This window comes from Myotis myotis, unplaced genomic scaffold (genome assembly GCF_014108235.1).
Source record: "Myotis myotis isolate mMyoMyo1 unplaced genomic scaffold, mMyoMyo1.p scaffold_m19_p_2, whole genome shotgun sequence".
NCBI classification, from domain to species: Eukaryota; Metazoa; Chordata; class Mammalia; order Chiroptera; family Vespertilionidae; genus Myotis; species Myotis myotis.
The window spans coordinates 211940918-211952937 of NW_023416324.1; the positions used below are offsets into that span (position 1 = coordinate 211940918).

At 48.0% G+C, this 12020-nt stretch overlaps 1 protein-coding gene across 2 annotated transcripts in view; it reads right to left on the reverse strand.

Moving 5' to 3' along the window:
* Positions 1 to 12020, reverse strand: part of PCP4 (Purkinje cell protein 4) — a 54042-nt gene that overhangs the window by 19202 nt on the left and 22820 nt on the right. For both annotated transcript variants that reach the window (XM_036352208.1, XM_036352209.1), the window contains exon 2: positions 4581 to 4632. In XM_036352208.1, the coding sequence (XP_036208101.1) occupies positions 4581 to 4632 (52 nt within the window). The remainder of the gene's footprint in view (positions 1 to 4580; positions 4633 to 12020) is intronic.

Genomic DNA, 12020 nt, shown 5'->3' on the forward strand with positions numbered 1-12020 from the left:
GAGAACGGTAACGGGCGCAGGCACAAATCTCCACGCCCACTGACAAGGTTTCACGCGTGCTCGGTGGGTGAGAAGCACCGCGTTTACCAGGTAGCGCCTGCACACGGAGGTTATGATGATGCTCAACTAAAGGGCAGGAGAAGAACCCTCTGTCCTCACTGATGTTGATGGTAACACATCTCCTGTCAGCACCAACTCCCAAAATAACCTGCACACACACTCCTCACTGAGCAGGATCCCACTGACCAGTTGGCGTGGAGGCCCTGATGCTTGAAGGTCTGGCTGTAATGAGCAATTGCTATTTCGTTCTTTCCCCACCTGGGTCGATACCACAGCAACCTGTGCATTCGAGTCTTCCTCCTGGAATATACATCCTTAGAGTGTTCCCAGCCAGCGGCACTGAGGACATAGCCCACTGTAATATGTGTTTCATCCACTGCTGTTTTTACTTTTTTTTTTTGGTTGCTTCAAATACTGGAAAAAAATTTAAAAAGGATAAAAAAGGGCCAAGGGACTCAGATGGAGACCGGAGTCCTTTGACTTTTCACCTTGAAAGTGCCACGAGTCTGCGGTGCTCGCAGCAGCACCAGGGTGCCGGCATGGGCGGGCCCTGGGCCTCGCGGCTGTATTACAGCAGCCGGGAAAGATGCAGAGCTCCTGGCTTGGGAATCTCGGCCTTAAAGATCCATCCTTCAGGGAGGCCGTTCCCACAGCCAGATGCAGTCGTGAAGATTTTATTTATCTTTTAAATATATTTGTATTGATTTCAGAGAAGAAGGGAGAAGGAGAGAGGGACAGAAACATCAAAGATGAGAGAGAATCATTGATCAGCCACCTCCTGCACGCCCCATGCTGGGAATCAAGCCGACTACCTGGGCAGATGCACCGACCAAAAATCGAACCCTGACCTCCTCATTCATAGGTCAATGCTCAACCACTGAACTATGCCAGCCAGGCCAGTCCGTGAAGATTTTAAGCTGCACGTGCTTGGTACATGCTGCCTCTCAACATTGCCGGTTGCCTTTTCCCTTTTCCAAGAGGCTTAGCTCAGGGCAGGGAGCTCCCACCTAAACTCCCACTGCCACTGCGACTCACGCAGAACTGGCACCTTAGTCCGTCCATGCGGACAAGAGCTTCACAAACCCCTGCTCCCCGATGCCGCACACGCAGCCTAGAAAAGCCGAGACTGTCTGTTGCAGGCTGTGGGCTCCTCTGTCACCGTCCCTACCTGAAGCAGGACCAAGTCACGTCACTGCTTTAGACAGATGCTTGGCCCGAGCCCGCTGTAGCCTCCTTAGAAATTGCACTTCCTCCTCTGCCGTCCACCCCAACCTTCCGGGCTCAGAAGTAGGACAGCCAGGCCCCGCCCTGCCAGAAGTGACCTTCTCTCTCGGCCCGTCAGTGAGCACTCAGTCACTACCACCGTGGGTTCCCCCTTGCACCACACCGATGTCTCACCTCCCCATGAAACCTCACCCACGCACTTCCCCAAACCACAGCGCAGTGAGAGAGCAAATGGGCCCAGGCAGCATCTGCCCACGTGGGGTCATAGGTACTGATAGGTTGGTTCATCAGGCACCAAGGACACCAAAGGGGAGATTTTTAGCATCCACTGGCTGATCTGGAGCCAAGGAGGGCGTGTGTACAGTGCTTGGGGAATATTGAGTTTTATTTCTTATTGGAAAAACCATGCTCTGATTAATAATAATTATCTATCTATGAATCAGGTCCTTCTCAATCAATCTCTCCACCTACTTGACAGCAGAAAAATACATTTACAATATGTGTCTGTGTGTGTGTGTGTCTGTGTGTGTGTGTGTGTGTGTGTGTGTGTGTTGCACCCTCAAATCTAAAGCTGAGATAAACTGCTATGGCTTTGGTTTTATTCAAAACAACATTTTAGGTTATTCATTGTTAGCCATCATGTCATTCTATCAAAGCAAACTAAATCTATGTGCTCCTAGCAGCTCCCCACACCTACTAGAAATTTCTCAAGACAAAATCTGTGTCCCAGAAACATGGACGCCCCTAATTCAATCCAATGCCTGAGGTTTTGATCAGCAGCTCGTACCTCAAAGAAACTGCCACTGCCCCAGGCCCCACCTTTAGCTCAGAATAACAGCTGCCTCTGGGCATTTGCCAGCAGCTGGGACCGGAGGGGATTCTTTTGCTAAAATCAGGCTCAGCTCTGCCGTTCACCTCCAAAGACAGAGGCTTTTGGAAACAAATGTATCACTGCTCCCCACGTCAGGAGAAATCCATTCCCGATTTAGAAATTCAATTTCGCTTGGGTAAGCCTCCCAGCCCTGAAAGCGAGCCCGTCGGAGGCTTATTATTCATAAATCTTTCCCGGGGATTGGAATCCTCCCAGCAGCCACTTCCCTCCTGTGTTTTTCTCTTCTCTGTGTCCATAAAAAATTTAACTCTTGGAGTCTCTCTGGATGCCCAAGTTTCAAGATACGGGTCAAGATATCCAGCAAAATAGTGGTGGTGCGAAAAAAATCTTGTGACCATCTCCAAACTGAACATGGGCAATGCAGAGTCAAGATTCAGAAGGTTGTGTCTGTTCCTATAGATACACTGGACTTTACCAGAGGAGGAGTTGCAGCCGGAGCTGGGAACTACTGTTTCGCTCAAGTAGGGCATTATGTCAGGAAAAAAAATGAAATTCCTGGCCTAATCAGATCATGAAGGTGCTTTGTTCATAGGGGAATGAAAATCTCTGAGCCACCAAGATCCTAATGAATTCATTTTTTAGTTAAAAAATAATAATAACCCTATATAGGGTGTCCCCCCAAAAAATGTATACACACTTAACAGCTGATAGCTCAATGGATGTTTCTTTCTTTACAGAGTGAACCCATTGGAATGAATAATTATTCAAAGTGTGGATACATTTTGGGGAGACACCCTGTATTTCTGAAAAACCTATCTCCAAGCCACAGAGGAAAGGAGAACACCTGAGCTTGCTGGACCGTGTATTCAGAGGTTAGAAAGAGAAAAGGCATTCTGGGAACGGGGTGGATAAACGTCATATTTCACATCAATAAATACCATGGCAACAAAAACAAGAGTCTAAATTCCCAGCCAATGGCCCTCTTGAGATGATATTTAATATAACAAAATGCCAGCAGAGCCCAGGAGATCCCTCTGGGGTTGTATTGGATCTGACTTGTGTCTTCTGTGAGCCAAATTACAATTCCAGGGCACTCATAATGCGCCCCATCGTCCTCATGCTTTAAGTGTTAAATGGAGACCTAAACTACATGTATAATATTTGAAATAAGAACACTTTGCCTTGTCAATGACTAATAAAATCCGGGACTAATTGACTACTTACGATCATCTGACTGCTATCCAAATCTCATCACATTTTAATGCTCTGTGCTTCATAGATCTATTCTCCTGGGTGCCTGCTCCTTCAACACAGGTGGGCAGCTTCATTTGTGTTAGTAGAAAATATACATTAAGATAAAAGAGCTCTCTAGATACCTGTGATAACACAGTAAAATAATCTGATTTTTGATGGAATGTAATATTAGGTTGACTCAGACATTCCAAGATGATCTTCTCTTATTATGAGTTTAAGAATAAGAAATTAAGCAACTTAGATTTTTAGAAAAATGTCTTTAGTTCACTTCCAGACGTCTTTACCCCAATCTTTTCTGGGTTGTTATTGACTTTTGCCTTCAAAGGCCATGTTCTTCCCATTCCTGGTCACATCCCAGCTCTTTCACTCCAAGCCTTAGTTCCCCATTTATAAAATATGATCATTCCTACAATTTAAGGCCCACGTGGAGGCTGGAGTCCCAGGACACAAGTGACCCGGTCTCCACTGCACACTTTTAGTTTGTGTGTACGACCACAGGGACACGCACAGATCCTACCCCTCCCCTGGCGCCAGCACTGCGCAGATTTGAAAACGACCTTTAAGGAGTCAAGCACTTCACAGTTTTCAAAGCACTTATCTCATTTGATCTTATTTTGTCCTCACAACAACTGGCATGGTTCTCACCAACCCTAATGAAGAAAACAGAGACCTATATTTGCGTTGTAATTATCCTGTTGCCCAAAGTGGGAGTCCTCTTTGGGGAGGGAACTTCTGACCACTGCATTTAGCTAGCCCGGCTTCCTCTGTAAAAGCAGACCATGGAGATACAGAGGCAGAGCTGCCTCAAACAGATTGTCAAACTGCAGCGGGAAGGCCGGGGAGGGTTGGGGGGCAGGAGGGAGGGGGGTAAGAGATCAACCAAAGGACTTGTATGCATGCATATAAGCATAACCAATGGACATAAGACACTGGGGGGTAGGGGAGGCCAGGGGATTGTCAAGGGCGGGGGGAAAAAAGGGACACATATATAATACCCTTTGTAATACTGTAAGCAAAAAAAAAAAAAAGAAAAGAAAAGAAAAAAAAAGCAGACCATGGTGCTACTGAGAATTGCTAAAACCCTCTCTACACCGAAGCACAGACATACAGAGTAAGCTGATTTCTGGGGGAGGCAGGATCCACAGCTGCCGCGGGCCCTGAGCTGCAAGTGGAAAAACAGTAGGTAGTGGGACGACTCGTGTCGTCTTACCGTTTTCGCCAGACGTCTTGTCTTTTCCGTTGGTTGCTCCAGCAGCTTGTCTCTAAAGTATAAAGAAAAGAAATTGTTATCAAATATATTCAGAATTATGTTGTCTCTCTTATCGTTTCAAGTATCTCTTTCATTATATCAAGTCTTATATATTACTTTGGCTCAGGTGGTTAAAGCAAGGTGCTCCTGAGACCAGGAAAGGATCAACCGAAGAAAGGATCTACTGAAGTGCCACAGGCTGCCTCCCTTGTTCATATCAAGGGACAGCAGATGAGAGACTGGTGCTGATGGAGCATAACCTCATTGAAAATCTGAGGGAAATAGCCAAGTGTTTGTGCCAACTATGAGAAGATCAGCGCGGTCACCTTCATCAATGGTGGCGATTACACTGCTATATTCTCATTCCAACCACAGTGTCCAATCTCTTATTTAAATAAAATTTAGTCAACTAATATATCAGGTTGATAGTCACGTGTTCCCCTATTTTCGAGTTATTTTTCTATCATCGTTTATGCCTCCCCCTGACCCCCGCCCCATGCATTTTTATTTTACCAGGTTGACCAGAAGTATGAATATTTCATGGTTGGATTTGCATCTTTGAGCAAGATGGTCTGGGTGTGAGGTCGGGAAGCTGAGTGAAATAGACATGTAAACACATAAGCATGCTTCCTCAAAGCTTATTTAGCTACTGCTTTTTAAATAACATGATGGTCAGAATTGTAGGCCCTCGAGAGCGAAGTATTTTGTCAATCAAATTTTCTGGTAATTATCAGAAAATATGCTTTAAGTTGAAAAGGACTGAAGAGACGTAAAGTCTCTAACTTTTAGGTGAAAAACAATGAAGCCAGGTAGGGAGACTGACTTGTCTCAGGTTGCAGTCGAGACTGGAGACTGGACTTCCTTGCCCAGAGGTTCAGTGTGGTGCAGGAATTGTCACTGTTACATAACTATCTGCATGGGACCTTGGAAGGAGAGGCAGAGCACTGGGCAAGGAGAAAACCATACGGGTGACTCCTGCTAAGGGATGAAGGTGCCCTCAAAAGTTATATTTTGGTCCAAGATTTCAGCCTCAAAATAATATCAAGAAAATAATAATCAGTTAATCAGTTTCCATTAGTATTCCATGTTGTCATGAGAAATTCCCAGGTCTTTAGTCAACCTTGAGTGAGAAAATGTTGCTTTGGGGTTCTGATTAGTGTAAATAAATGGGGTGAATAATAAAGATTTGTGTTAATGACGTTAACCATCCTGTGTATGCATATTGCCTTTGTAGATGATAACCCAAGAGAGGCAAAGTCAAGTCTTCTGTTTATTACCATGTCTACCACACACACACACACCCCACACCAGTCAATGTGAAGTGCAAATGCCCACCCAGGTCAGGGGGTGCCCTGTCTCATTCTGAGAGGGGGAAACCCCCTCTCTCTGGCAGGAAGTGGAAGGAAGGTAACAGTTGGAAAGTTTACATAAATGTGGGTCCCTTCTTCATATTTTAGAACACCTTGCATGTTCAGAATGCTGGGTCTTTCCTATGTTCCTATGGAGGGAGAAGTTTGCAGGCCTTAGCCAAACGTCGTTTGTTCTTCAACACACTCCACGGAGGTCCCCATATCGTGGCATCATTATCTAAACCTGTAATGTTCAGCCTCTTCATTTAAACCAAATCACACATTTCTGAAAGATAGATTTGCAAGTAAAAATGCCCCTTTCTTCGAGCCTGTGTTTATTCTGATGGCTCCCCTTTCACACACAGAGGAGGGGGTAAGTTCACTGCACTGGATGGAAATCTCATCACCATTGTGGAGGCCCAGCAGCCGTCTTGGTGTTCAGACCCTCCCCGTCCCCGCGTTACGCATCGATGGCTCATTAAAACAAATCAAATTCCACGAAATAAAAAGATAGTGTTCTAGAGCTGAATAAAGTCAAATTAAATGGCTTACAAGTGCAAAACAGGCGCACACTCAACCCCACTGTCTTCAGCTACCTTAGACATTGACACCTTTCAAATGTCATGAATACTTCATTTCATAAAAGATCACCTTTTAGAAACCAGATGATGTGCACGCAGGGGACAAAAAGGAGTCCTTTCCCCAGGATTCCTAAGACAGGGTTTTGTGTCAGGTCTCATCTGATAGAGGCAAAATGCAGCTGATACATGTCATAGGGAGATGGTGTCTCGGCTCAGAAAATGATCTTGACAAAAAAGAACTAGTCATTGAAAGCACCTTTTTTCAGAATTCTTTGAGACCTAGTGGCATTTTTAAGACAAGGCTGAGAGCAGTGAGGTAATTGCCCAAGAGCTTTTCTGTTGCCGGGCTCTTAGTGGTCATCACCCATAATTGTTTATCACCAGGTGAGGAGGCTGAAATTCCCCGGTAAATGAGGAGGGTGTAAGTCAGGCTGGCATTGGGCTGGCCACAGCTCACACATGCCATGGCCAGGCACCCTCCAAGGCTCCTGGGCATCATGGACTCTTAGATTCTGACAACATCCCTGACAAGGTGCACGCCATCCTTGTCCTCATCAGCCTCACTTTACAGATTGCATCCTAAAGGCACAGAGAGGATGTGATCACGGTCATGCAGCTGGGAAATGGCAGAGACATAACTCCAACCCAGAGATGCTGGCTCCAAAATCCTCCCTTTAAACCTGAGCCTGAGCACCTCCGGTCTCCCCTGGGCGCCTCCCTCAGCAGGTGGGAAGTAAACAGGGCAGAGGGAGTCCCCTGTGGCGGTCAATTTGACTTCATTAGCACCCACAGAGAGTTTGAGGCATCTGACTTATAGAAAGAAGCAGAGTCAACCCGACAGAACAGGGATCAATTGTAGAATGACTCTGAGATCTTTTATTAAAATTTAAATAACATGGGAACCCATAGCTAGTCTATGCTGAAATGGATGGATGGTTGGATGGATGGATGGACGGACAGATAGATGGATGGCTGGCTGGATGGCTGGCTGGATGGATGGTTAGAATGGATGGATGGGATGAATTGATGGATGAAATGGATGGATGGGAAGTCATTCCCCAAATGTCCAGTAGGGAAAGGTCCTTTTTCATGAGGTGAGAGAAGTTAGTGCCCTGAGGGAGGAGGCTGCCTGTTCTCCCCACTCACGCTCCTGGCCAAGTGAGAGAAGGCCCCGCCTCCTTCATCCATTAGCACCAATCATGAGCTCAGCATCCTGAGCACCTGTGTTGCCTGCTGACCAGAAGTAGCCACACCTCAAGAATATCACTATTCTAATTGGACTAATTAATAAGATGGCATGTTAAAGGGGAGGGGCGTGATGGGCTGTCTTCAGGGAAAACTCCGGTGTGAGATTCTAGCTGTCGGGCTCTTTTCTAGGAACTTCAGAAGTGATGCAGTGATATCTTGACCACCACCACCGTCATCCAGTTTACACACCAATCCAACGTAGTATGTTAGGGCATGCAGAAGGCAAGGAGCTTCTCTCTGACCAAACATGCAGTCACCATCACCAGGTTAAAGTGAGTGTGTGGCACATACTGTCCAAATGACCTAGAGAGCCAGGCACACGTGTAGGAGAGCTTGCTGCATGTGGCATTCAACGCCTTTTTATCAGCAGATTTGCCTCCATGTTTCAGCCTGATCTAGAGAGCCCATTGCCATGGCCTCTGAGTACAGCTGTGGTTGGCGGAGCAGGTGAAGGTGAAAAATCAGACCCGATTTCAACACAGCAGAACCGGAGGCAGGAGTCTCCTCATAATTCTGCTTCCAGAAGACTCTCGCCACCTTTCTTGTCGTCTGCCCTTTGCCGTGGCACTTGACACAGATGTTCTCATTCAGGTCCTCTCCTGGTCAACTCCAGCCCCACCCCGACCCTAGCGACTTCACTTTCATAAAGCAATCCTATCTGGGACCCTCTGCGACACCTTGTCCCACCCCAGACCCAGCACCTCTTCCAGGCTCGCCGAAGGGTCTAGAAGAATAGCAGTCCCTGCCTTCTTCGGACTCTGAAACCAGAGTCCCCGCTGCTCAAGCCAGCCCTGAGCCCATCCTCCTGGGTCACACTGGCACTCGCTCTTCCAACATCTCAAGACAGCGTCCCTGTCCCCATTCCCAGGGCCTCCTTAAGGGACAGGGTCCCGTGTGAGGAAGCGAATGCCACTCAGTTTACCTCAGGACACAAATAAGGAAACTCCTCGGCTCGTTAGAACACAGACATTTCCTCCAAGCATTTTCCTCCGTTCCTATTGTCCCCACTTCACTGCTAGGAAACGGTAAATGGCCATCCAAGGACGTGGCAGGAGAAATTAAAACCCCAGCCGCACAGGAACCCTCGTATCCGGCCCAGGCCATGGGTCTGCTGAGTGACAGCGAGGAGGCCTGAGGGACCGAGGCCGAACCACAGCGGAGAGGACATCTCCCAGACCCTCGCCCAGCAGCTCGCATCCCCCTCCCTCCTCGGTGATGCTCACTAATAACCTGATAGGGTTTCAGAATTTCATAAACCCCCAGTTAGAGGAGCCTAAACAGAGAGTGCGTGTCTGATCGCTCCTCCCGACCATCCAGTAGGTGCCAAGGGTCTAGAAAAAGGTGGGGATGGTATTAAAAGGCGTCATTTGGGGAGTCTTTTTGCCTGACAGTCCATTGCAGCAAGAGCTACAGGAAATAACAAAGATTATGTCTTCCTTTTGCATCCCAGAAGGCAGAGCCTGAGACAGATGCCGTTGGTGCTACACACGGGAGAGGGGGCGCCAGGAAGGAGGGAGGAAGGATGGGAAGGGGGAGGAGAGAGGCGATAGAGGGATCCTCATCTAGATGGCACTGCCAGGTGCATGCCACGCTGATCTTGTGCCCCTCAGGGTGGGGCGATCTGTGCCTGAGGACCGACCCGGGGGAGGAAGGCAGTGAGTTATCACCTGCCCCTGCCTCTCCTGGTCCCAGACATGCACCACAGCATCCGCTTCCGACGCTGCTACCCTGGGCAGCATCTCAAACTCAGCATCTGCCTGGGGACAAGCAGGAAGCCGCAAGGCAGGAGGTGAGGGGTGGAGGCCTGCAGCGCAGCGTGGGCAGGAGGTGGCACGCTGTCCCTTCACACCTGCCTGAGCCTGGGGAGCCCACGCCAAGCAGACCACCCACAGGGTCCGCACGGATCGGTCTGGTGAGAGGTGTGTGACTCAGCACATAATTTGGCTGGGTGACTCTTTTCAACCAAGTTGCAAAATCAGGGACAATCCCTTACATAAGATACTCCACCCGAGGAATGGGCCACGCCAGCCTTCGGTAGATAACTGACTTCGGATCCATTTCTCCCCAACCTTGAGCTTGGAGTGGCTATGGAGGCACATCTGAGATTCCCATGCTGCATCGGGGGCTGGCCTCACATCAGTAAGACCATTTCTTAGGGAAACCAATAAATAAGTAAAATCTATTGTAATAATCATAACCTGCATGTCTTTTTCCATATGAACAACCATAAACCTACTCTTGCCCAGCCCTGTGTAAGGGGCACCAACAAACTCATTAATCAAGACAAATACCACACAGGATCACTTATATGTGGAATCTGGAAAAATAACTCAAACTCATAGACTGAGAGTAGAACGGTGGTTGCCAGGGGCTGGGGGTGGGGGACACACAGAGGGGTGGGTGAAAGGTCCGGACTTCCAGCTCTAAGAAGAATAAGGTCTGAAGATCTAAGTGGAACACAATGGTTACAGTTGATAGCACTGTTGTATAACTGAAATGTGGCAGGACGGCGGAATTCAGGTTCTCACACAGAAAAAGGGACATATGCCAGGTGATGGACACGGTCATTAACTCGGAGGTGGAATCTTTCACGGGGTATCCACACATCAAATCCTCATGGCGGCCTCCGTAAGTGTGTTACAATTTTGTCAATTACACCTCAATGAGCTGGAAAAATAATATTTTAATTCAATATTTTAGAAAAATCAAAAGTACTGCATAAAGTCATGATAAGCACCCTAGCCCGTTTGGCTCAGTGGATAGAGCATCAGCCTATGGACTGAAGGGTCCCAGGTTCGATTCCAGTCAAGGGCACGTACCTCTGTTGCAGACTCTTCCCCGGCTCAGGCCCTGGTCGGGACTCGTGCGGGAGGCAACCAATTAATGTGTTTCTCTCACATCGATGTTTCTCTTTCCTTCTCTCTTCCACTCTCTCTAAAATCAATGGGAAAATATCCTCAGGTGAGGATTTAAAAAAGTCATGATCAGCAAATATCATTTTACGTAAGACCGGGGCCGTCGGTATCGATGGATATTTCCTGGCCTCAGGCTCCTGCTGGCTCCCAGACTCTGGTCACCGGTGAGTGAGAGATTGGAGAAGTGGGGTGATGTGGAGGCTCAGGAATAGTTCTGAGATAGCCTTTGAAGCCTTCCGTCCGCAGCTTTCTCCTGGGCCGTGATTGCAGGTTATGAACTTGTACTGTCATCGGGAGAGTTTTTATGACATGATTTCCGGAATGCTACGGTATTCATCTTTCCGATCATGCTGCTGTATATGATTTCATCTTTGGGATGAGATACAAGTTCCCAATGAAAAGGTATTTATTTTTTATTTCAGAAAGCTGAAGAGAATGAACATGAAATAAATTCCAGCAGGTCACATGTGGGGCAGAAATGACAGTCCAAGACTAGTTTCTGAATCTCTCAGACCTAGAGCCTTTAAGTGGATAAACCTGTGTTTACGCCAGGAACTTGGCTTGACATTCAATTTGGAGAGGTCTGACTTGACTAGAAAGTCCCCTTTAAAGCCCCTTAGGGTCAGGGAGCAAATTGCCTTCTGAAGCAGTAAGGCCCCCAGGTCACCCCCAGGGCCCGCCACTCTCCACCCTTCCTTACCCCATCTCCCCGAGAGACTAGCTCATTTTGCCACCAAATATTGGCAAGCGCTCTGTCTATGCATTTGCTTTGGCCACACTGGACAAAAGATGCAAGTGTGGAGCCAGGCCCATGGGGGACAAAGAGCAAAGGGAGCCTGGCAGCCTCTGGCTCAGCCCTTGAGCTGTCAGGGGAGGAAGGGACGGCTCCTCCCAGTCCTGGGTCAGCCTCTCACGGGGGCAACATAAGGAAACCTCCCCAGTAAGAGGCCTTTGGTCTCTCCCAGGCTAAGAAAGAAAAGATTCTTTTCAAAAGCAGATTGTCAAAACCGGGTTTCACACCAACCTACAGAACCATCAGGCAGTGAAGTCACGGCTCCTTGTCAGAGGCCCAGACCCAACCAGGGGTTGGGGTGCGGATGGGGAGGTGACCGACTCCTGGACTAACTCTTTACCTTTGCTCCAAGGAGCCAGGCACTGTGCTGGGCCCTGAGGTCCCCAGGAGGACACAATTCTCTGACCGACAGGCTCACAAGCTGGAGAGACAGGCAGAGACTAAACCAACCATCTCAACCCTGCAGGTAAGAGCTGGAGCCAAGATGGCTAAGATCAGGGGCATGGCTGAGGGAC